The sequence below is a fragment of the Adiantum capillus-veneris genome, chromosome 13 (genome assembly GCF_014529385.1).
Source record: "Adiantum capillus-veneris isolate H3 chromosome 13, ASM1452938v2, whole genome shotgun sequence".
Taxonomy (NCBI): domain Eukaryota; kingdom Viridiplantae; phylum Streptophyta; class Polypodiopsida; order Polypodiales; family Pteridaceae; genus Adiantum; species Adiantum capillus-veneris.
In genome coordinates, this window is record NC_140943.1 from 29,552,549 (window position 1) to 29,579,488 (window position 26,940).

Below are 26,940 nucleotides of genomic sequence, written 5' to 3' on the forward strand. Positions count from 1 at the left end.
TGGCTCCAGCAATGCACAAGCTTTAACCATACATCAAGGAACAAGAGGTTGTAGGCAGAACATAGGACAAGGGTAAGCAGAATGATGAAAACACATGCACTACATACATCACATGGCATTATACAAGTGAAACCAACGAGACTGTTAGTATAAATAACAAAGTTTACACAAGTAAACTTTGTTATTTACTGCAGTATACTGTCCATTACAGTTCATTTCATATATTTGTGGGCATCAAGCCTTGCAATCGCTCTTAACATGTCAAAGCGGCATTGCCATGTCTTAACAAGTCCATGTAACAGAACTCAAAAGGCTTTAAATCCATAATCTCCTCACTCAAGCATCAGAAGCAATCAGCACATGAAGAACCTCACATAGAGGAAACTCATCGGGGTTCAACGAGCTTTGATGCACTCAAAGTCATGACATCCACCTGAACTGGACACGATTGTAAAAGATTCTCTTGCATGCCTAGCTTGATTTTGGGCTGCCCTAGAAAATTTACTATTGCAGGTGGAGCAGTGCAAACAGGACATATTTTTGTGTAGGATTAAGTACTCACACCTACTATACTTAACAAGCCCAACAATGAGCTTTAAATAACAGATTCTAAGTCCCCCACAATGAAGTTCTAATAACTTGGCTTAGTTAAACGTATGTTTTATCATTACTAAAAAAGTACACATTATTCTCAGGTCGAAGTCTCAAATGCCACACAAAGCTTTGTCAATAATATGTGATGCAGATGCTTTTGTATGTGCTGACTCAAGGCCATCCATGGCTGCTACTCTGAGGACAAAACGCACACTCTTGATGCTCGAGGCAAGAATGTAGAGTTCCTACACACAAAGAGGGAGGTACTGATCTCTTCCAGATGCTCCCCATCACTAAGGCATCTGAGGAAGAATGTCTCGGCAAGAACATTGGACTGAAAGTAAACATATACATCAGAGAAGTCTGGAATAGTGTAGATGCTAAGTGTTTTGGAGATGAAAGCGCTGCTAGCATCTCCTTGTAGCAGACTGGCAATGTGAGAGAATAGCCTTGCCTCATTCTGCCACTCAGAGGGTACATTTCCGAGATAAAATGTCTTGCGAGGATCCAGAAATTGTCCCGTCAGCCTCTTGGAAACAGCCAGCCTCAACTGGATGTCCCTCTTCATCAAATGTATGTTCCTTGCTGCGAGCAGCTGTTCACTATCAATTTTGAAGGCGGAGGCATTTGTACAATACGCATCTATGAATATGCCTGCCATTGCCTCGCAACAGAACTCCACAAAGGCATGATCTCCCCTTACTTCAATCTTGCAAGGAAGTGTTGCACTAATAGGGACAGATCTGAAGCCTTCCAATACTTCTCTTACAAGGCTGTAGAGCTTTTGCTCTACACCATCAAACTCTTCCGGGATATTTGCAACAAACACCTGCCTTGATGGAGTATCTTTGCATTCAACAAAGTCTTTATAGCTCCAATTTTCTTGTAAGCCTTTTGCTAGAAATTTCTTCTGCTTTGTCCTTGTGGATTCAGGTGATGCAAAGACCTTGCGGTTCCCTACAGTGACAACCAGGCAGCAAACCTACTAATTATGTCTATTGAATTCTTCTCTATAGTGAGGACACCCAGTATACTCTTCTTATCTATACCCTATGGTGAGCACCTTAAACATAGTTTAGAGATCCACCCAGCTAAAGTTTCTATGAAACACTTATTTCCCCAAAATAAACACCAGCAAAATGCTACTTAAGACTGTGAATAACAGGCATCAACTCTGCAAAACCAACAGTTTCTGAGTCAAGAGAGTTACCTGAAGGTTCCCAGAATCCCGGAGGTAGGTCAGGGGAGAGTTCCGATCTCTCTGCAGCTTTTTGTACCAAAAACAACAAAACCATCAGTACGAAAATCAAACCAAGTCCTCTCTCTATTTTCAGTTTTGCAGCTTGGATTGTTGGAAATGATATCTTGGGACCATCAAATAAACAGCTACAGCTTCGAGAGTTGCGCACAACAAACTGTCTTCCATATTAGATTCCAGCTGATAGCAACTGATATGAAGTTGTGCTCATAAAGACATGGAAAAATATCTCACCAGATGGTTCACAAAACCCTGGAGGCAGCCTGGGGGACTCCTGCGATGAATCATCTATTGACAGTGTACCTCCACTCAGACTGCTCCGAAATATGTAACATTGTAGCTCTTAATTATAAGAGTTCTTACCATGTGGCTCTGAAAATCCTGGGGGTAACAAAGGCGAAGACTCCTCAGATAAAATTGGATCTGTACACAACAACCATTAAGATGAACAAGCAATCCTAAATAAATTTTCTTTGACTAAAACTTTCATCAGGCCAAGCTTTGACAAGGTACAGTTCCTTTACTACAAACTAGACACCAGACAGCCAGTGGGAACAGAATGTAAAAATGACAAATTTGTCATTACAGACATACGGTATAAATTATCACAAAAGCAGAACTAGTGATCAACCTACTTTGACTCTCAATTTGACTGGACATAGTTTGATCTTGCGATGTACCTGCAACACAAAGAAGGTGTTTGATCATTGCAGTGAAACTTTTTAAAGTAAATGCTGCAACTACAGCCTGTTGATATGGCATAACAGATAACTGAGCAATGAAATAAGGCCCAGACTTTTAAAGCGTTGATTGCAGACTACTTGACCCTCAGTTCCTGAAGTTGCACACTACACATGAATAAATTCTTGTAATATTTATCAAACTTCTCACCACATGGCTCCCAGAATCCCGGCGGTAGTTCTGGTGAGACTGGCGGGTCTGCACAGGAATGTTCCCAGAATCCTGGAGGTAGTTCTGGAGAGTCTGGTGAGACTGGATCTGCATTAGAAGAGGGAAATGTGAACAACTCACGCTAACAATTTGATCAGAGAATATAGCTACTGGTCCATTTTTCACAAAAATCAAGAAAACCAAACTTTTTTTGAGAAAACATGTTAAATACAACTTGTAAGTAATGTCTAAACATAGCTAAAATCAAACCCATTCAAAATGTACATGCTTATGATTTATCTTAGCTACAAGTAACCCTCCCCACTTGTTGGATAATTAGCTAAAGTCTTGGCGGTGCGCAGAGAAAACGCTGACATTCACGTCGTGTTGCTGAAAATGTGTAAAAAAAGATCCAACACTACAAGAAATCCAGCAACACACCAAAACTTGAATACAACTAAAAGTCTAGGCATGTACAACAATGGTACTCAACAGTGTAACAAAGCCACAAAAAGGTCAATCACAAGGAGAAAGTGCATCCTTGTGACATATTGTTCCACCATCCAGCTCTCCAGTTTTACCTGGTAAGGCAGTTTCACCTGCAAGACAGTTACCAGATTGACAGTAAGAGAACATCAAAGCCATAGACAAAAATATAGGGCAAACAAAAATCATATTCACCATCTCTATGGTTGTGAAGAGAAGGCTCCCAACACCCAGGAGGCAGTTCAGGAGACTCTTTTAATCTGGTTCCTTGATCTGTATATTGCCAAACTCAAACGTGTAAAGAAACCTCACTATTTTCTCATTATAATGGCATCAACAAATCACTAATTGGATGCAGCTTACAAAACAGGTAAAGAACATGTATGGCATGCCCAGACAAGGCAACCACAATGAGCCAAGAATAGTCACAGGGGCATATGCATCGATACAATTCCAGAAGTAAAACAAATGCAAGGTACATAAAAATGTGTGCCTTATCTAAATTGTTCCAATATACACACCAGAGAACTCAAACTTACACTGGCAGCGTGATTAGCAGGGCAAAGTGTATGGATATTAATTAGTGTACTATCCCGCACAGAGGCTATACCTGAAAAATGTTAAGCACTTTACTGAAAAGTTGACAACTTGCCTCGAGTTTCCTCTGCTCTGACTAGTACACAGGGTGTATTTGCACCTGTCAAACAAACACAATTTAGCCCTTCAACGAGGCCGACTCTATTTTTCTTTACACAATTCTAGTCCACACTGTTTCGTGGCCTTGCTTCTTTTTTAATTGACTAATACGCAGCCATGGGTTGACCAGATTTCCATGCAGCTGAACATTATTGAGTTTATGCCACCCACAAGTAGTTTGAATGTTTTGTTCAGTGCACTTCTCATCCATCTTTCTTTATAAAAGCTTTAAAAGGAAGGAAGAACTAAGGATTAAGCATACAATTTCGTAGTCTCTACTGAGAGATCTAAGAGCACAGAAATCGTACACCATTCCTCTTGGAATTGATGCAATCTAAAACTAGTTCACTCCTCGCAACCTCTTAAAGTTTTGTTTCCATGTTCTCCTTTTCCAGTATCACATACAAGCTTGGCGGGCTTATTACCTGATAATACGGGACACGACACCTATACTACAGAAAGTATTTATTCCTACACCCTTGGACCCCATTGTTCCACTTCACATGCACGGTGATGAGTGGCATTCCCATCTGTATGGAACCAATGCAACCATCAACAAAACCCATGACGCATACAAGTGGATGCAGCAGGTTTCACCTTCGAATACCTTCTTAAGGAGAGTAAGTTCATTTCATTTCTGATAGTGGGTAAAAAATGTCATGGTTCAGATAATCCTTATTATCAAGAACATTGTTTGAGTATGTTGCAACAATTGAATGAATCAATGACCCAAATACGCCGGATGAGTAATCTGAATAAAAAAAGGGAACAAAATGAACACTGTACCAGCATCTAAGTCCATTGCTGCTGGTACGCCACCTTCACTTGGATTAAGATCTGAGCTTTCTTGCTGCATAAAATACATTCAATTTATGCATTTGAAAACGTTTGAATTTGTCTTTTACTCTGAATAAACACAGGCTGATCCTTTTCAACAACTCAATCATGTCAGGCTGATAGGAAAAATTCATTCACTCACCTATCAAACTAGAGTTTCTTGAGCATTCTCATGGCACAACACATCCAAAACACCAGCTATAAATTGCTCAGGCTACTAATATTGTTTCTTACTCGATTTGTTGATAGACTTGCTCCTGCACCTGCTTGTTTACACTTCTGCAATCTGGAAAACATGGGATTAGCGCCACCGTCCCTTCTCCGAGTCAACTTACAAGCAGACATCCTGGCAATATCCAATCTCTCAGTTGCATAGAGAGTACTTTGCAGATTGTTAGGCTTTTCTTCAATAGACTGTGTCCTTGTTGGCATGCTTTGAGTGTCAGCAACAGGATCAAAGGTTCCTTGATAACTGAAAACTCCCTTTCTCCTTTTAGCATCCTTTCCGAGAGAAATTTTTCTTTGAAAAGATTTAGTACCTATGTTACTAAGCCACATTAAAATTTTGGAACAAAGAGAAGAACTCCTGCATCATTCACCCTTAAGTCTACAATAACTAAGCTTGAAAAACTATGACTTTCTGATTCTTCTTGTAAGAGAAAATGCACAAAATTATTAGGTACAAGTGACATACTAACCTTTTGCCTCCAGAGCAGCAGGGTTGACATCGTGTTGTAAAGGCACAACATCTGCCAACTTTTGAGTTTGTGGCATTGCTGGACTTGACTGTTGCAAACATGCTTCAGCATGGTCTGTATGCACAGAATCTGCAAACTTTGGAGTCTTCAAGATTGTTGAATCTGATTCTTGCTGCTGAGGACCAGTATCATAATCAGAATTCTGCAATATCTCTGGACATTTAAAAGATTGTAAGTGCCCATTACTGATCTTGTCAGTCAAAGTACCTACAAGCCCTTCATCAGTAAGATCTGCTGTGTGAATTGCATCTTCATTCTTCACAACCTTGATTTTGGAAAAACTGACATTTCTCACCTCTTCGATGCAGTCAGAGTTCTCATCCTTGACAGCCAAAACGTCAGAAGCGCAATAATTTACATCATGCCCCTGTACGGAACAACCTTTGTCACTACGTTCCAGAAGTACATGCAGATCCACGACCTTTTGCTGCTTTATTTTGTTCTGCACATTAAATGCTTTGCACCACTCAGGTAATGAAAATGACCCATTTTTGGTCCATAATATCCTTTGATGTGACTGAATGTCAATATTTTCGGTATCGAAGGTAGGTGTGACAAGCAGAGATGAGCTGCTGCTTGCATTGGCTCCAGAAAGCCCCCCTGCTTTGCCTGGATCCACCTCCACATTGTGCTGTTTTCTCTCTTTCTCAAGCCCATGCTCTGCCTTTCTTTGAGACTGGGACCAGAGGGGGAAAAGGAGACATCAGCCTAAATCAAGATGCACAGAGCAAACAAAACGAATCATTCGGCATACTTTCAAGAGGTATACAAAATTGAATACTGAATTGCACCATACAAAATATCCTACAGAAAGCAGACAGCTAAAGAAGAATAATTACGTAATCGATATAGGTGTGTCTCTGTACTTTTATACAGAAACTTGGTCATCTTCACATGCTTGCAGCACTTTTCTCATTTTCTACTCATCTGGAGGCCAGTTTCACGTGCCTCATGTCCCAATCATACAAGATTCACACATCATAGTATACCATCAGCTAGTAGTGCCTCTTTTCCAGACCATCAATGATCAGATTCATCCATAGATCAGGGAGATGGATTCACATAGATTACCTCGGGGGCTTTTCAGGCACCACAGTAGCAGTCAGAGACAGAGAACACAGCTCTCAGAGTCCTTTCCAGCAGCTTGTTACACACACTGGATCAACCCAGGAGGGATCACCCTCCAGCATGTTGAGGAGAACAGAGCTGCACAACGTCAGAGAGTACCAGGACACCAGATCCTGACAATCAAGGAGATACAAGCTTGGCGTGGTTGCTCTAGCCAAAAGGAGAAAAATAGGGTCCACTCAGACCCAGCTGCTATACAATGGCCCTCTTCACCCTCTACCTCCTATGTCCTATTTGCTACACCCTCAATATGACTGAAATGGATATAAAACCATTGATACTTAGCGATTTTAAATAAACGCAAGCAGTAAACTCAGTGGATGCCAAAATCAACGAACACAACCCCTGATACGTGACGTGATACATAAAGATTGAAACTGAATTTGCAGAAACATGGTAAACCCACTGGAAGCCAAAATCGACAAACTCGGCCTGCATAAAGAAAGAGAGAAAGATATATTAAGGTCTCTTAAAGGCCAACATGACCCATGAGACCACAGTAAAGTACAACCAATGATGATCTCTCATCATAAAATGTAACAAGAAATGCAGTCAAACTCCTAACTGTGCGAATGACATAAGTTTCTGCAAAACACCCAGCCATGTGAGTGGACACAGAGTAGAAGAAATGAAATGATATATTAACGTCTTCGAAAGGCCAAAATGACCTATGAGACCAGTCCGTTACAAACTTGTGAATCTGGTACCATGTCTTAGTACAAAAAAAGAGAACTAAAATGAATCTAGAACTGCTACTAGCTGGAACTGTGTGGGGTATGTGTGATCAATGATACGATGGGTGCCCACTACAAGAGAAACATACAATGGGTGATGAATCCATCCTCATCTGTACTCTGGATGTCGAGATAGTATGGCTCGAATCCTCTGTTGTAGTCTCCTTAGTCGTGGGCGTCTCGATATCCCTAGCTCCAATGCTCGGTCAATGAGAGTACTGCGTGTCACGGGAGATGGGCACCACGTGCCAACGGAAAAGAACAGACTGAACAACTACAAGCACTTCAAATAACAACTGAACACGAGACGGGGAGTCGCAAAGTTCCACCCCAAGAGAGCACTGGCCCCAAACCTTGGCGTCCCTTTCGGTATTTCTTTATATTACTTGAACTCTGTACAACGCCGGTACTCCATCCTCTATACCTCACGCCATGCCAAAGAATGAGCCCTTGGCTCATATTTAGAGGCCCTTGGCCATGAAAAGCAGTTACATGAAAAACATCAAACTCAAAAGCATTTGGCCTCAAAAGCTGCCACCCAAAGCTACTCAGCATAAATCACAGAAATCCGTACACCTACCACGTCATCATGTCAACGCGAATTTCGAGAATCCGTACAATTGCCATGTCATCAGTTCTCCACGTGTGTGTGGGGGCTTGCTTTATTTTGATGCCTTTATGTCACTTGGGGCCCATCGGACGGGGTACCATATTCTTCTTCTTCTTAGGGTTTAGGCCCCTCAGTCGGGATCTGCAGGTTGGCTCCGTTCTTCAATGGCTTGACACGTCAGCAATTTGTGACATCCCCCCTTCTTGAAAGAAAGTAATCGTCCGCGATTACAGTATATCTGCAAAACAACTAGAGTTAGCTCAAAAAAAAATTCCGAGGGAATATCAGTTCTCATTCCAAAGTGGAGCTCTTGATTTCTTGGGTCGTTGGCTTTCCAAAAAACTCATCCAATAAAGAGTCTCATTCCAGATTGGAGCTCTTGATTTCTTGGGTCGTTGGCTTCCCAGAAGAATCTCATCCAATAAGGAGTCTCATTCCAGATTGGAACTCTTGATTTCCTAGGTAGTTGGCTTCCCAGAAGAATCTCATCCAATAAGGAATATTCAATGGTTGGCACATCACACTGCAACACAAATGCTCACATATGCATGTTACAAGACATAGAAACATAAAGTCGCCGATGAGCACTCCCCCCGCAAATAACCATCTAGGTCCGCACCATGAGTTGTTCAACAATGGAAAGGGGGAAGGGGATACACACTCGAAACACACGGATTATGCCTCTCTACAGCCCAAGGCAAACACAACAACCCTAGCCACTAGTTTTGACCTTTACAATCAACACGAAATCAACAACACACACCTGTTTTGATACACCAACACACACACACGCTTTTCTAGAAACTCTAGCACATATCACACACCCGAAGCCTCTATTCCACAGCGCAAACGCACAACCTCTGACAGAGACGCTCCATGATGCAACATCAGAGGCATACCCCCACAGCCAACCACACGGAGACATCTAGGAACATGCCCCAGAATAGTTGGTATGATGAGGAGTGCAGAGAGATGAGGATCAAATTATAGAGGGAAGTGCTCACGGGTATAACCACACATAGATAGTCACGGATTATCTTTCGCCGCCTAATGCGACGAAAGAAAAGGGCCTATCTATCTCAGCTAGAGCGGGATCTATATCAGCTATTTATAAGTCAGGACTCAGGCGAAGCATGGAGGCTATTCCACGAGCATTCACCACCGCCAGCCGTCACCTCCACTAGGGGGAATATGCCACATCTCTCTACACAGCATCAAGGCAACCACCTCTACCGGACCCACTAGAGACATGCCCGGAGACATGTCCTTTCTTTATTGCCGAGAGGGTAAGAAAATCCATTGATAGGATGAAGACAAGGAGAGCACATGATCATGATGGTCTGGTAGCAGAGCACTTCATCCATGCCAGAGATATGCTTGTAGAGCTCCTGGCTATGATGTTTAATCGAGCCATGTATGAAGGCTTCCCGGAGACTTGGAGCATGTCTACGATTGTGCCTATTTTCAAGTCAGGAGATCCCATGATTCCCGCGAATTATCGCACCATCATGGCTGGTCACACATTAGCTAGGTTGTATGCATCCGTTCTTGAGCAGGAGCTGAGTAGATGGGCAGAGCGAGAGGGCATAAGAGCACCAGGGCAAGCAGGTTTTAGGAGAGGTTTCTCCACTCTTGACCAGATTCTGACACTCAGAGCTATTATTGAGGAGGGTAGACACCATGGCAAGAGGATCTATTGTAGCTTTGTGGACTTCCGCAAAGCTTTTGACACGGTGCCGAGAGTCAGACTTATACATAGACTACAGGACATGGGCGTGCCTACAGAGCTGATATGGGGTATTCTGGCTCTATACAGGACAGTGATGGGGCGGGTACGCACCACTGAGGGAATGTCTGACATGGTCCACTCCATTATTGGAGTAAAGCAAGGATGCCCCCTATCCCCGACTCTTTTTGGGATGTATGTGGATGAGTTTTTGGACTATGTAGAGCGTTAGGGGGACAGGGGGGGCTCAGCTAGCAGGGACATGGATTCCGCTATTACTATATGCTGATGATATTGTGCTGATTTCTGACTCCCCAGATGGGATGCAATGTCATTTGGATGCTCTGCATACATTTGCTCGAGACAGTGGATTGTCTGTCAATCTGGGGAAAACCAAGGTTATGGTGTTCAACACTACACCACAGTGGGTCAAGAGGTCGGCACCCACATTTATGTATGGCCAGGAGACTATGGAGTACACAGATGCATATACCTATCTTGGGATAGTCTTCGGTGGACCGGTGTTTTCACTAAGGAGAGCATCAGAGACTAGATTGACGAGAGCATATGCAGCTTTGGGAGGACTCGAGAGGATGTGTTCGCAGGTTCAGTTTCAGGAACAATGAACAAAGCTTTGGCTTTTTGACACTCTAGTGACTCCAGCTATGCTCTATGGAGTTCAGGTATGGGGACCCTCAGTAGACCACCATGGGAGATCTGGCAACACAGATGGATGGAGATGTATGGAGAGGCCTCTGGTCTCTATGATCGCTCGGATGATTCAGGCTAAGGCCTCAGTACCACATGAGATTATCCGAGCCGAGCTAGGCCCCCCCCCCCCCCCCCCCCCCCCCCCCCCCCCCCCCCCTCCCGTGGTGGAGGCATTGACGAGATCAGTTTCCTTTATGCACGGTCTATGGGATCTCCCCACGGACAGATACGCGCGGCTTGCCCTGAGTCATCTCGACAACTAGCTCTACAAGGCGATACAGCATGTTGGTATGGATAGATGACATCATGGTTTCAGTCGCATGGTCTCAACATGGATAGATTACCTCCGCTTCAATACTCTCTGGATGCACCCTCCCTGTCTCTCAGACGGACAGAGATCACTAGACTCATACGTCAGGATCTGATTCAGCTAAATACCAGGAGCACATGGGTACATTCGACATAGGAGTTGGGCACGAAGATTGCCTTCTACAGAGAGCATCTTCTCCAACTCACGGAGGACGGCTTTGTGACTAGGCCTGCATACATGGATACACATTTATCTCATGGGATAAGATGTGCTATTAGCCAGATACGCACATCCTCACATCAGCTCCAGATCGAGACTGGCCGATTTCAAGGGGTGCTGACAAGAACCAGGATATGTCACCTATGTAACTTAGAGCCAGAGAAAGAGCTGCACTACACATGTCACTGACCGGCATACTATGAGATACACGGCCGCTTCCACAGTCTATTCAGAGAAGGGTTCGGACCTTTTTCTAGGGTCATGAGATACAAGGATCAGAGGTGTCTCGGATTGTTCCTGCTAGAGATGCGCAGACTTAAAGAGAGCTTGCTGAGGACATCAGAGGAAAGACAGTCTCAGAGACGAATCACAGATTTCTTTACACCAGATAGAGGAGAGCCAATGGAGCAATCATTACAACAGATCTCAGAGCCTACTCATACTAGAGGTACCGAGCCACTGAACTTGGCAGATCCAGACGTCCAGGACCTCGGGGGGTCTCCCACTACCGACGAAGGCTGCAACAGAAGATACAGATCACTCTAGCTCGACATGCAAGACGCCCAACCAGAGTTCTGACCATGGAGGAGGTCGATGAGATCCGATAGCGACCAATGAGAGATTTCATCCGACAGCAACCGATGAGAGATTTCATCTGAACCCACACTCCTTCGCCCCCCCTAATTTCCTTTCTCCTTAGCGTTTTAGTGTTAGTTCTCTGTAACTTTGTAATTTCCGTACTCAGACATGGTATCGGATTCAACAATTGTAACTTTTTGGTCTCATAGGTCATTTTGGACTCTTTGAAGACGTTAATATAACATTTCATTTCATTTCCTCTCTCTCTCTCTCTCTCTCTCTCTCTCTCTCTATATATATATATATATATATATATATATATATATATATATATATATATATATATATATATATATATATATATATATATATATATATATATATATATATATATATATATATACCAAGACCTCGGTTCGGGGTTGCACTCAACCACACCGACACCGGCAACTGCAAGCAAAGGATACGAACAAAAAGAAGGGAGTAGGAGCGGGGAATTGACTCCAAAACAAGGTGGGCAATGGCAAGTTTCTCCTTGCACAAATACTTATAAAGCCGCTATGGCCGGCACGGAGCAAACAATCTTCTGCTCTCCTTCTTCACCTCGTTCTCTGTTCACAATGGCAAAAAGCCCTCATAATTTCAAAAAAATCCCTTATATGGGGTCACACTCTTTTCTTTTTTCCAAAAAAACAAAAGAAAAAAGAGGCTTTAGCTTATGCAACTCAACTAGAGCTTTTTTTAGAAGTTTTTATTACCTCCACACAAGTGTCACGCCCATTTAAGCATGTTGCGCATGCTTTGCATGTAGCTGCCACATCGGACACTTTCTACCTTCCACTGCATGTGGACCGCCCCTTGGATCATCACCTCGGCTCCTTGCCCTCTAAGCCAGCACACAAACAACCCCCTGGGCGCCGTCGTTGCTCCCAAAGGTTCCCTTCAAAAAATATTGGCGCGAGAACCGGCCTTATTGGCATGCCATGTCATCTGCAGCCCTATCGTCGTAGTCATCACGCACCACTATCCTCCAGCACCGCCAAAAACAGCGCTCAGAGCCACCGTCTCCCACACGCTTGCCGCCGCACAGCGCCTGCGAGGCACATGCGCCATAGCTGGCTCACAAGCTCATGAGGGAGCTCTCACACCCCACTGGATACCTACATAGACTCCACGCTTTGGCTCTTATACTACCCACTTCATGGCCCTGGTTCCGCATACAGGTTCATTGACCCGCCACATGGCAGCTCGCCATGTGATACCCTCAAGCCCTAAAAATCATCCCAAAAACTTGGTTTTTCCCACCCCTCTCCAATCCTCTGCCAGTTGGTGCCCAGTGATCGGAACACCGAGCCGCCGCTTCCACTTGAGGGCCCTTGTTTCTGACTTTGAGCCGACCACTCCCCACTACACATTGACTTCCGGATGGCACCGAACCGAGCACCCCCAAACGGAAAAAAATTGCCAGAATCCTTTGCTCAACAAATGACACGAACTTTAGCAGGCTGTATCTTGACGTCCGCAGCTCCAATTGACATGCCATTCTTCCTGTCATCTCCATATAGTACATACTGCATCTGCAAACTTTGCCAAGCTTCATAAGACTACAGATGGCACATCCCCTAAAGTGATCAAACCAGCTCAGAAGCGGCCCCCGACAAAACTTCAATTGTTCCTATCTCCCCCATCTTGACTCCAATTAACGACCTGAAAAGATCGACAGGCTCCATAAAACAAGCTCTTCACATTCATCACTTCAAACTAGCTCAAACCACATGTCATCACCTGCCCTATCTGTCTCAGATCTGCAACGCACTTCATCTTCAGATAATCATAACTTGCAATCTATAGCTCTGTTTGATGAGCCGTCTCGACCTACATCTAGAGCACCTTGGACACTACATTTCCAGAGCATTAATTCAGCACTTGGAACTCCTAGATCTGCCATCCTAATTGGCCCTTCCTGACATAAAGCATACCTTTCAGTTGCACCTTCCCTACCCATGCCTCATATACCTGCTTCAGCTCTTCCCCTTGCACTTACCAGCATTTCCAACTATGCATAGCACCCATTTCTATACCGACCAACTTTGCTTGTACCAACAACTCCCTCATCACTCCTCCCACATAACCTAGAAAGATCCGGGCCGGGAGATAAAGAGGCCTCTTACAACCAAACGCCCCCCAGACCGTCGCCTACGTTGTTTGGAGGTTCAAGCATACAACAAAATGCTCCCTAGACATCCCATCTGCATCGTTACAAGGTTTTTAAGCATACAACGAACGCTCCCCAAACATCCTGTCCGTGTCGTTCTGAGGTTTTCAAGCATACAATGAACACTCTCCAGACATCTAGTCTACGTCGTTCCAAGGTTCAGACAATATCGAAACAGCAATTCTCACTACTCCACCGGGGAAAAATCACCAAGCATTGAAACCAGTATTCAAACCAGAGTCAAACAATTCAAATCGAAACCAAGACACGTTCAAAACAGATACCATCCATTTCAAACAAATTCCAAACAAGATCACCAAACAAATTCAAACTTAAAAAGCAATCTCACCATCAGTCGAGCTCGAAAAGTCGATTGACTTTCCATCCTGAAATGTGCACCAAAAATTAGGGTTAGGTTCCTTCCATAAGGTCGTAGTCGATTGTAGCATGGTCCATCAGCTCTTGAATAGACAATGTCCCTGTGGCGGTGATGGTACTCCCAAGACATGGCAATCTCACTAGACCTCCAAGGTTATCAGCTCGAGAAGAGACACCTGTTGCGAGGTGTCCAAAAATTTCAAGTTGTATTTTGCTAGGGTTTTTGTGGCAAGCATTTCAAGATACCCCACTTTGCCACAAGCTGCACTGTGAAGAAAGATATCTGAAGACATATAACTTCGGGCAAAAATTCCTTGAAACCAAGTCCTTGGAGTGTGCGGATTGGTAGCTATAGACATCCACCACTGCATGGCACTCACTACCTCTGAGAAAAACGGCAGCTCAAAAATAAAGTTTTGATCCTTCTCTGCAAGTGATTTTTCTGGCTTACGTCCTGTAAGACAGAGCGATGAAGATGGGAGCACTGAAGCAAGGGTGGGAGTGGCTGACAAGTCCGGGGTTGGGATGCGAAGATTTCTCTGTGAAACTTGGAAGCGCCATCTTGCTCTGTCTGCTCTTTGGTAAGACCACTATGCTCTTCAAAAAGCACACGCATGATGCTGTGATACCATTGTCATGGGAGATGGGCACCACGTGCCAACGGAAAAGAACAGACTGAACAACTTTAAGCACTTCAAATAACAACTGAATTGAAAGAGATGCACGACACGAGACGGGCAGTGGTGGAGTTCCACCCCAAGAGAGCACTGGCCCCAAACCTTGGCGCCCCTTTCGATATTTCTTCACATTACTTGAACTCTGTACAACGCCGTTACTCCATCCTCTACACCACGCAGAGCATGCCAAAGAATGAGCCCCTGGCTCATATTTGAAGACCCTTGGCCATGAAAAGCAGTTACATAAAAAACATCAAACTCAAAAGCATCTAGCCTCAAAAGTTGCCGCCCAAAGCTGCTCAGCATAAATCATCGAAATCCGTACAGCTGTCACGTCATCATGTCAACGCGAATTGTGGAAATCCGTAAACCTACCACGTCATCAGTTCTCCGCGTGTATGGGGGCTTGCTTTATTTTGATGCCTTTATGTCACTTGGGCATCGGACAGGGTCTCATAAGTTGGTGGGAACTCTTCTTTAAAAATAGGCCACTCGGCAAGACTTTGTAGGTCGATAAAATTTCTTTTGCTGCTATGGCTTCTTCTACTTCTTCTTCTTAGGGTTTAGGCCCCTCGGCCTAGATATGCGGGTTGGCTCCGGAGTTTGGACCCTGATGACCAGATGTTTTATTCTAAAAAGGAATAGAGCCAATCAATACGACTTTCTTGAAGATAAGAGCAAGAAGACCAAAGAATTCAAGGAGGGCGGACAAGCAATAAAATTTGATGCCTTTTCAGGTTTTTGAGATGCGCACAAGGCTCTCGCTTTTATTCAACAATTTGACATAGCTTTTTCGGGAGATGCACGAACATGGTGGTCCACTCTTCTGTCACGAAAAGAAGCAGCGACAAAGTGACCAAAGTTCAAGAGACTTTTTATTTCTTAGTGGCTCACTCAAGAGTACGAATGTGATGTGATTACCGCCTGGAATAATCTTCGGATGGCCAAGGCAGATACTTTGGATTCTTATTGCGAGGGATTTTGGGATGTTTCTCTACCTACCTCATCTTTTAAAAAGATCAATTTTAAGCAGCAAATCGAGCGATTTTGCTGTGCACTGCCCAAAGAGAATCGAGATTACTGCTTGTCACAAAACTGTAAGTCCATACAGCAGTTGATGGGACATGCTAAGCAAGGGTTTGCTATGCATTAATGTAACTTAGCTTATCCAACAAATCAACCTTCGACAAGTGATGACGCAAGAAGAGGAAAGAAAGATCCACGTCCCCGGTTGACAGAGGAACAGAAAGAAGAATACCTCAAGACGGGAAAGTGTTTCGAATGTGGGGAACAAGGACATAGATCTACGCGGTGCCCCAAAAAGACACAAGAATGAGAACGACTAACAGATTGAAATAGAACAGGGCGACGATATACTTGCTGCAGAACAGATACTGGATAGAAAAAAAAAATTGAAAAAAAAAAACTCATCTGTTGACGGTATTTCTACTTTATGATTTTTTTAATGAACAATATAGAAAAAGGAATTTCTGAAGATGACTTTGATTTATGAGATTAATGTGCTTGGAAGATCTTGATATTTGTGTACAGATAACAGATGACATCGAGAATGAGACGACCGGAAGCAATGACAACTCCAGAATGAGCCTGATAACGATAAGAATCATGAATTCTAAATGATGATGAATGATATGACTAGAAACTGTGGCGAGTACATCAAGAGTTCCCAAGGGATGAGATGGCTACACAACAATAAGTTACTAGATTGAAAGATTGAAACTCTGTTCCATATGAACTCAGTGTGTGATTGATGAATTGGAATTTGCGGAAATGAATCTGATTTTTGAATACTCATATATGTGATTGTATTTGAGTGCAAGATTGAAAGATGGAATGATTGACGAAATGACTGCAGCATTTCAGTCTTGAGAAATCTATGGACATGATCGCAATAAGAATTAGCTTATCCGACATTAGTGAGGTCCGGTGTGGATCTAGATGCGATTGCTATATACGTTGCCAAGAATCATGGTCCTAGATCTGAATGGATTCTATTTGATATCACTTGAATGTGATGTGATGTGATGTGATTGTCGTCTTGGTACAAGTGCTAGATTTGTGTCGTCTAGTGCGTCGGTACTTAGAGTCGCTGTCTACTGAATTGGTTTATAGCTTATGTTTGATTTTGCAGGAATAATTGAGGACGATTACAATTCTTTGAAGAGGGGGGTATGTCACAAACTGATGACATGGCAGAAGTATACGGATTTCTACAGATTGCGCTGGCATGCTGACGTGGCAACATTACAGATCCCCGCATTTTGCCCTGACATGCCACGTGGTAGGCTATACAGATTTCCACGATTTCCGCTTTTGAGTTTGCACCTTTTCATGTACTTGCTTCTGATTTTGAGGCCAACGGCCTTTAAATAAGAACCCAAGGCCCCTCTTTCCCTCAGTGTGCTGACGAGCATCTGAGCAGAGAGAGCCCATATGAATCGTAACTTTGCTCAAGCATTAATATAAAAATAAATACCAAAAGGCGCGCTGGATTTTGGGGCCAATACCTCTAGGCACGAAACTACGTCGGGCCATGTCGACTCTATTTTAAAAGTGTGACAAAGTTGTGAAGTATTTTTTGTGATTCTCACATGTCATGCCAGATTTTTGACTTGGGGTGTCCAAGTCTTTTACTCCACTAATCCAACACTACTACAAAGACATCAGTCACTGATCAACCACTTTTTTGTCGAGGGTCTCAGATACAAATAATGATCATTGTAACCATTTAGCAATCACATCCAGACCGCACTGAGCTTTTCACGAATGCCTTGATCTACTAAATCTTGTTACTAGCAGATCCATATCCTTTCTTTTCACATCTCAATCAACAAGACCAAGCCCATGGCCATCCCCACAAGATAGTACATCCACATAGCATGCAGTTCACAAAATCACACACTTAGTTCACACTGAACATGATGTTTCAATCATTCAATCTAGCCATCTCATTCTGTCCAGAACTCTTGATGCACCTAGATCACTGTGCAGCCATCTCATCCTTCTAGAACTCTTGATGCACTCTCAACAATATCCAGTCATCTCACTCACCTACATAGACATCTTGATGTACTAGAATCTCATTCAGTTAACCTCACAGTTTATTTACTTAGCCATCACATCCAAATCTCGGTGATCTCTAACACATGTCTAGATGCACTAAGTTCAAATCATTTATCAGAAAAAATGCCACAAACATTCCATCTTTCTACATGTCTCTAGCAATACACACATGAAAGAGCACATGTCTTCAGTTCAATAAAAAAAATATCCAATTCAGTGCACATCAGTTTATAGAGTCATTCTGCAATATATTGTCAACCCATCTATATCCCTAAAATCTCAAAGAGAAATTAGTGATTTTATTCAATCTAGGCAATCTGCGACAAAGGAGTGGATTTGTCACATGCACATTGCACTTGAGCCACGTGGACAAGCTTCTGCTACAGTCTAGCATCAGTCTTAGTTTAGCTTAGGACCTAGCCTGGCACTTTGTGAGCCTGTGGCAGGACATGCATGTTCAAATAGGTCATAGTTGCATACCCTCTCTTGCACAATGAAGTCACTTCAGCATATAGGCATATAAACAGTCTCTTAAGTCAAATTTTTAATAAGTGACTTTTCTAGCATTATTTCATCGAGGTCGTGGGGCACGACTACTCGACCCAGTATGGGAATCAGTATATAAGTGACATGGGGGTCTCACCTCCTAAGGCAAGAAGCAGAAGAACCACAAGTTAGTACCCGCAACACCGGTACCCCTAGCAGACCAACGTTTTCAGCCCTACAACCACCAGCGTTTTTCAGCCCTACAAGACCAGAGTTTTCAGACTCTGTCATCATCGAATTCAGCCCGCAGCATCAGCAACTGTTTTCAGCAGTAGCAGTTTTAGCCATTATCGCCATCACTTTGCAGATCCTAGTTACGAGAACCATTAGCGTTTTCAGCATTCAGCCTTAGCCTTGCAGTACAAAGTATCTACAACAAGTACCCCTCAACATCTCAACATCTAGGATCATTGTAACAGCATTATGCAAGTCAATAAAGCAAGTACTTGCTCTGGCAACAGAGCAAGGGGGGGCTTGAGGGTGGTTGGAACCCGACATGCATTGTCATCTCTTTTCTCTCTCTCTCTCTCTCTCCTTCATTGTGTTCAGTTCAGTTTCTCTTTTCAGGTGAAGTTGTGTTTGTGCAAAGTACTAGATCCGAGCTAAATCCTTAAACTCTTCTACTGCACCTGCCAAGAGTGGCTCCCTCCTTGTGCACTGCATCAGATTGAACCAACTAATTCATCAGTAACTTTTGGCATAGACACTGCTAATAATCCAAAAGCTTCAAGGTACAGCTCTCTCTGAAGAGAATTTGAAATGTTCTCCTACTCCATTCACTTTGCATTGAGGGCCAAAAAGTACCCTAGATCAAATTATCCGATAGACCTAGATTACCTTTCTGTTCTTTTCTTGTGCCTTGTGACCAGTTGGTAGCCCTGTTGGCCTCCCGTGTCCTTGGCACCTCAATCTAGATCTTTGGAATATTTCGATCTACCAGTTGATTCCCTTTATGTTCTTTTCTTGTGCCTTGGGACCTATTGGTAGCCTCACTAGCCTCCCCTGTCCGCTGGCACTTCAATCTTAATCGTCCAAATTCTTTGAGGAACCATCAACTAATTCCCCCGCTTTGTCAGAACCCTCATATGCACTATCATCTCATTCCCTTTCTTCTCTGGAATCCTCTAATGAACTTGCGTTGGTTCGTCGGAACCCTCGGATGCACTATCTTCTAGTTCCCTTTCTTCTCCGGAATCCTTTGATAAGATTGCATTGTTTCCCCTGATTCATTTTCTTCACTGGAAGACTCTTGCCCTATCAAGGTGGACCTAACCTGTTCGTAGGATGAGTCAATGAGCTAGCATGCATTCCAAAACCTTGCTTGGCATGTCCCATAAGTCTCTGAATAGAGTCAGACTTTTGTTGCAAACAATACTATCAAATATCTTCTACAACAAAACCGCTCGAGCTGGTCCCTCGAAGTGCCCCTCCGAAACGAGGACACTGGCCAAAAGGTATCCCAAAACCTCTGGCAATAGTCATCCAATGTGTCTTTCTTAGTCATTCTCAAATGATGCCAAGCCGTGATGACATCTTCTTTATATTCTTTTGATATCCAAGTAGGCATGAAGATTTTTTGAATTTTACCCACATCGTAGGTGCTTCGCTGCGTAACAACAAAGTAGACCACCACGTGATGCCTACGCGAGGCTCTTGCCCGATGGTACACAGCCCTTGCCCGACCATGTAACATGGCTAATATTTGGAAGGGGAAGGTGCGCCTGACCATGGAACATGGCGAATATTTGGAACATGCCTGTGTATTTCCTTTCAAGTAAGATTTCACCCTTCGCACCTTGGAGCGTTTTGAGAACCGAGCACCCAAGAAGGTGACATCAAACTACTGGATGAACTCAAGGGCTCAATGGCCATCTTGGTAGCCTAAAATCGTGCCAAACCTGACTACTTAACCCCCATCCTTGAACTCCTTAGTCTTCTTGTTCTTTTTCTCATCATCAAGAGAGGACGAACTCTCCTCCTCTAAACTACTAGATGGCCTCCCATGCCTTCTAGATTGTCTCAAAAAATCTTTTGTTCTTGCTTTTTCTCCGCTTCTTCCGCCTTTCCTCATCCTCTCTAGAACTAGAGGACGACCAACTGTCGAAACTCTTTGAAGACGAAGAAAAATCTCAATCATTTGCGAAACGAACACACTTCATGGATCTGCTTGCCACCTCGAAAGTCGATTTCCGACCCAAATAGCCGAGGAAATCCACCAATTTCCTCTTCTTCTGAGAGTGCTTTAAGCCTTTCACTAACTGGTTGATCTTCTTTTCAGAGGCTCTGTCCAACTCTGTCTGTGAGTACAGCTCACACTTTCTTGCACTCTGCTTTTCTTCCCGATTTTAGAGGAGAATCAATGGCCTCTCATCAATCGGGTAATTCTTTAGGTACTTTGCATATTTCGCGTTTCTGGAGTACTTGATCAATCTTCTTACACATGTGTCAACCTACAGTTGACGTTTATACTCTGCTCTCGCAAAATTCCCCGCCGAAAATTTGCCTAAATCTTTGTTGGTTTCCTCAGTTCCCGCACTAGGTTTCCACTTTGCTTCATCTCCCCGCAAAGGGGAGTTATCTCTGTCAGATTCTCCGCAAGAACCCATGTGTGATGCAGAAGGGATCGGATTCTCCGTAAAAGAAGAATCTTTCTCAGCTCTAATAGAGAAATCAATAGCACTACACGAACGAAAACTACAAAATCACTAAACTTGGAGAGAGAGCGAGAGAGAGCACGGCACGACGCAGTTTCGAGCCAAGACGCACTATCCCCAAAGGCCGGCGCCCCTTCCGATATTTCTTTATTATTAGGTTCGCAAAGTACAGCTCCTCGAGGGTCCAACTCTGTTCGAGACTCTGTGTCCAGATGCTCCTAGAGAGTGACCCTAGGGACACTTATAAACAGTACAAGGGATGCCCAAAAGCATTAGTTTTCAAAAGCACTTATCTCCAAAAGCAACCAATCCAAAAGCTCCACGCAAAACTCTAAAAATCTGCCGACGCAAATTGTGGAAATCCGTACAACTGTGCCACATCAACAATCCATGCAAATCACGAAATTACGAATAATCTGCCACGTCAACATGTCAACGCGAATTGCAGAAATCAATCTCCCAAACTTCAAGCTTTCAATATTTTGGGTTTAGGCCCCTCGGTCAATCTTTTTGGGTTCGGAACTTCCTCTGTTCTTTGGGTTCAATTTCTCTTGTCCTCTCAACCACTTCTTCCCAGTTGGACACGCCACGTCATCACTTTGTGAGAGAGAGAGAGAGAGAGAGAGAGAGAGATGAAACAAAATGTTATATTAACGTCTTCAAAAGGCCAAAATGACCTATGAGACCAAAAGGTTACATCCATGTGTGACTTTTTGTTTTGTTTTAGGAGTCGAGTAGGGCACACCCGGTCGCTCTCCTCATACACCAGAAAGGACCGTTATCCTCCCCACCAAGGAGGATAACGGTCCTTTCTTCAGGGTCCAATGAAGGGTCGATAGCGTTGAAGATGGAGTTGAATCGGTCTAGCCAACGCCCCCTAGATCAACTGCTCAACAGTTCATCAGCAAATGCGAAAGCGAACGACCCTCTAACTGGGAGCACAGCGTGTAAATGCTTTGTCTGCACATATAACTATCAGCGAGATTGAGCCCACCTACTCTCGCGAGAGCCATCATTCTCTCATCCTTCCTATTCATTATAGTGCTCCTATTGAGCTGCAACAGGTATCCACGAGTTTGTTCAAAGTCGGCCGGCTTATAAGGCTCCCACGCCAGACACGAGTGCCTCTCATCCCACTTGTCCCATGCGTGGTAGCGGACTGAGGTAAAGTCAGTCGTTGGGATATACTTATTCATCTAGTTCTGGGTTCTTGTCATCCAAGTCTACTTCTTGAACAGTTGGTTCTTAGGCTTCTTGTTTACCAAGGAGCCTATCCAGGTAGATGAAACCAAGCGGTACTTGTCAAAAACCCTTGCTCGTTGTCCCCCGCAAAAGGCAGGTATGGGTGGGATGTTAAACTTGTGATGGAGAGTTGCCGTCCGTATAGAGGTTGACCTTGCTCCCTTTCCAAGCAACATTTGCATCCCGGTGGCGACGAGGCATTGCATTGAGTGAAGGACACGCTGATCATGGGCACCCATAATTTCCGTGCCATAACAAATCACTGGATACACACACGCCTTAAAAACAGTCAGTCGACGATGCGTTCAATGGGAAAGGTCGAGTCTACATCCATGCCAAGGTACTTATACGTTTCACCTACTGCAACCATCTCACCACCTAGAATAAAGATCCTCATAGAGAGATCCTGCAGGTCTCCGTGGAACACCGTGACCATGCATTTATCAATTCCAAAGGTCATGCCCCAGGTCTTTGCCCATTCACTTACTTTGTCAAGGCTCATTTGTAGGCTTTCAGGAGAGTCACCAAGTAGAACCAGGTCGCCAGCAAAAGGGAGTCCTTTAATTCTCTTGAGGAGGTTAGGTACTTCCAGGCCCCATGTTTCCCCATTTGCGTCTAAAACATCGTTAATGTATATATTGAATAGACAGGGCGATCCCGGGCATCCTTGGCAGACTCCCCGTGCACCGGAATCGAATCCGGCAGCTGCTCCATGTGTCGGACTTTAACATAGGTGGACCTGTAGAGCGCTTGGAAAAATCTAAATGCTCGACCTTGCAAGCCAGCCGCAGCGAGCTTTAGGAACAATGCCTTGTGCGGTATTGTGTTGTACACCTTCTTGAAATTAATGTAGGCCGCATAGGTTGGTTTCCCATCCTTATGACGGAGTTTCACGATCTTCTTCAAACATGCAACTTGCCCTATGCATTCCTCATTAGTATGGAATCCTGCTTGGCCGGGATTGAAGAAGTTCCTCTTTTCAAGTATCTTAGTGATCCACCTAATCACGACCGTAGTGAGGATTTTGATTTTCATGGCAACAGAGATTAACGCAATCCTGCGATAGTTATCAGTGTTGGTCAGATCGCCCTTCTTGGGGATTGACACAATCACTGCGTCGCTAGCGCCGGCCGGGATATCTCCAGTGTCATAAATACCCTCAATCATGTACAAGTATGCCTTGCCCATCTCCGATCGTGGCTTACGTGGATCCGATCTAAGCCCCTTATCCTTCACAAGAAGCTTAAAGAAATCGGGTGGTAAACCATCGTCACCCACTGCCTTGTGCCTCTTCAATCGCCGACAGGCCTCCCGTACTTCATACCAGTTCACCGGGTCACATACCTTGTACATACTAGGCTAGATGCGCACGTGTTTGTCCTACCATGCAAGCGGATCCTTGCTGGTACCGTCCGTATCGGTGAATACTTTGGAGTAGTGATCCTCCCATACTTGTAATTGCCTCTCTGGTTCCGTTACTAGCTCCCCATTTGCGTTCAAAGGTTGATTGGCAATAGTTCCGTGTCCCTTCCCAACTATTTTCTTGAGGTGGGTAAAGAATTTCTTCATTTGACCCTCCCTCAGGAGCTCATTCCCTTTTTCCATGAAGCGCTCGAAGGAACTTTTGTTACTGTCACGGACAGCGGCCTTCGCACGAAGTGCTATTGCCTTGTACTCCCTAACCGCTTACAAGCCAGCCCTAGTGTTCGCAGATTTGTTCCTCACCTTATTTCAGGCTTTCCGGCGCGCATTGATGAGTCTACGAGCCCGAGGTTCGAGTCGACAACCTGACCTTGGCCTCGGCGGGGGCTTCATGGCAAGAGCTCCAGCCTCCTTGGCTATTGATGTAGCAACGGAAACAAACTTGTCATAGCATTGTTGGGTCGCACGCCCGTCCTCATGCTCGAGGTGCAGCACAGTATTCCATCGATTGTCATCGAGGAACAACCTGCAATTCACATCCATCTTACATGCATCCAATTTGGGTACGGACGGCATAGTAGCTGTGGCTGCTACTCCCGAATCCACAGAGTGTAGGTGGCACACCATGCACATTGAACCAACCTTTGTCCGGGACGACTCAAAATGGGAAGGGGGGAGTAACCATAGCTAGAGCAACACAATATAAGATCTTAAGCTACAAGATGATGAGAGATGAAGTGATCAACTTGACACAAACATGAAGCTCGAGTGAGAAATAAGACCCTGAAGAGACGAAAATTGTGAGTACTGAAGATTAAGCAGTCTTCTCAAGAGCAAGGATTAGACCGGGTCTAACCGCCTCATACAGGTTGCAAAGGTCATCCCAAACCTTATGTGATGATTGAAATTAAGAATGAATTGAAATTACAAAATCCGCATAATTGATGCAAAGGTAGGAAAACACCTTGTGGTCAGTCTCATTCCAAACATGAACCATGCCTTGTGAAAAAATTGATGTCAGAAGTACCAACTACAGTAAACAATACGCCAACAGAAAGAGATAGAAGTCACTGATCCGGAAGCAGTACAATAGGATAGTTAGCGTTGTTTCAGTCCATGAGCCAATCCCACCAATCAATCGCAACAAGAATAACCATGATCTTCATCTTCCAAACTGTAAAGTTAGAACCGTCCAAGTTCTCAGAGCGATGAAAGATTGGCATCCTGATGTTGAAGGTTGACATACCAACAAGAAAAAAGTAAGTACGCCAAAAAATCTCAAAGTCTTGCGAAGTAGAAAGCAAAGAATCGAAGGAGATTTGAGAGTTGTGGCTTGCGTCTAATGAAGCAAGAAAGGCCGATGCGAGGATGTAAGTGACCAGAATTTGACTCAAGGAAGGCAATAAGTGGTAGAGAGAAAGAAAGAAAGAAAGAAAGATTTTTAACGTCTATGTCAGGCCGAAATCGGCCTATGAGACAAATCAAATGTACATTGTGTGTATGTCATCCGTCTATCGGAAAGACAAATGAAACAAAATTGATACAAAACTGAGCTGAAAGTAGGTAGTGGAGTATCTGAGGAGGGATGGAGCTCTATCTCTAGGGGTATATGCATGTCTGTATGCTCAAGGTAGTACAATCATGAGAATGCATCAAGCTATCTGGCTCCATCCTGTACTAATGGGGGGGTGTAAGATGTGGTACATGGGTGGGTCTGGTGCCAAGGCTACCCGGATGAAAGCTGTCGGGTCAGCCCTCATCTGAGCCACTCGCTCCTCAGTGGCACGGCGCTCCCGGGCTCGGATCTCCTCGATCTGTCGGTGGTGGGAGCTCGCGCCCCTGTAGCCTGTGACTCGTGGTCGTCGTCTAGCTCGGTTCACCTCCGCCTGTGGGAGTGTCACTCCCCTCTGAATGTCTGGTGAGGGGGGGGGCGGAAATCCTCTGAAAGAAGTCTGTGAGCTGCGACTGTCTCCCCTCTGTCTGTGTAGCTGTGTGTGGCTGTAGTAGTGTGTCCCGATGGCTCTGTATCTCTAGTAAGAAACGTCCGAGCTGTCTCTGATCTCGAGATTCCATGATCTCTCGGAGAGTGGGCTGTCCTCTAAATAGGGCCTCATATCTGCCTCTGATCTCAGTGTATGCTCTGCATCTACATACAAAGTGCTCCTCACTCTCCACCTCCTCTGTGCAGGCTCTGCAGATTCGCTCCCCCCTCGGAACACCAGTATGTCTCCCGATCTCAATCTCTAACCTGTGTGAAGCCACTCTCAGCTGACCAATCGCCACCCGTGAGCTATGTGGCATATATGTGTCCATGTAGCGTGGTCTCTGTATGAACCCCCCAGACAATATGGTGAGAAACTGGTCTCTGTAATCTGACATCCTTGTCCCCAAGCTAGGTGCCTCCCAGACTCTCCTAGTGTGTAGCTGCCACAGATCCTGTCTCAATACCAAGTTCCTCTCACTGCGAGAGAGGTGAGCATATGGTGAGTGGGGGTCGTACTGGAATGGTGGTAGGCTCTCCATGTCAAGACCGTGTCCCTCAAACCATGCTCTGACCTGTGAGTACCATGCTCTCTCATGTCCACTCTCTGAGAGCTGTATAGCTGCCTCAAATGCTCTACGGGTAAGTCTGTCAGGAGGTAGCTCTCTCATCCTCTGGATGAAGCAAACTGTCTGGAATAGTGCCTCTACAACCATAGGTGGTGTGGCGAGCTCGGCTCTAATAATGTCGTGTGGCACTGTCTTCTTGCTGCGGAGCAAGCGTGAGATCATATATACCTGTGGTCTCTCAAGTTGTGTCCACTGGTCAGCTGTCAATCCTGGTGCCCATACTGCCGCCGAGTACATCAAGGCCGGGGTGACTAAGGTGTCGAAAAGCCACCCCTTCGTGCGGGGCTCCTGAAAGTGTGCCTGGTGGCACCTCCGCTCTAGCATGGCCAGAGCTGCATATCCTCAGGTGAGCCTGTCAACAGCAGCCTGCCTCATAGTGAAGGGTCCTGGTAGGCTGGTGAATGTGATGCCAAGGTAGACATAGGAGGTGACTACATCAACCTGTCCTCCTGCTGCTGTGAAGGTGGCGGCGCTCCTCACTGCACTGGATGTGTGAAAGATCATAACCTTGGTTTTGCCAAGGTTCACAGTCAACCCCCTGTGTGTGCTGAATTCGTCCAAGGCCTCAAGATGGC

At 44.6% G+C, this 26,940-nt stretch overlaps 1 protein-coding gene across 4 annotated transcripts in view; it reads right to left on the reverse strand.

The window, feature by feature from the left end:
* Positions 1-212: 212 nt before the first annotated feature.
* LOC147443742 (Nucleolar histone methyltransferase-related protein) overlaps positions 213-26,940 on the reverse strand; it is an 84,418-nt gene continuing 57,690 nt past the window's right edge. Inside the window, exons 4-16 of one of the 4 annotated variants that reach the window (XM_086526543.1) lie at positions 5,816-6,196; positions 5,461-5,635; positions 4,997-5,301; positions 4,712-4,775; positions 3,882-3,926; positions 3,425-3,502; positions 3,268-3,342; positions 2,744-2,851; positions 2,488-2,532; positions 2,216-2,275; positions 2,087-2,140; positions 1,805-1,861; positions 213-1,551 (exon numbers count right to left, since the gene is read on the reverse strand). In XM_086526543.1, the coding sequence (XP_086382669.1) occupies positions 785-1,551; positions 1,805-1,861; positions 2,087-2,140; positions 2,216-2,275; positions 2,488-2,532; positions 2,744-2,851; positions 3,268-3,342; positions 3,425-3,502; positions 3,882-3,926; positions 4,712-4,775; positions 4,997-5,301; positions 5,461-5,635; positions 5,816-6,196 (2,214 nt within the window). In that variant the 3' untranslated portion in view covers positions 213-784. Of the gene's footprint in view, positions 1,577-1,804; positions 1,862-2,086; positions 2,141-2,215; positions 2,276-2,487; positions 2,533-2,743; positions 2,852-3,267; positions 3,343-3,424; positions 3,503-3,881; positions 3,927-4,711; positions 4,776-4,996; positions 5,302-5,460; positions 6,197-26,940 lie in introns of all 4 variants that reach the window. The other 3 variants (XM_086526541.1, XM_086526542.1, XM_086526544.1) reach the window with 3 other exon arrangements.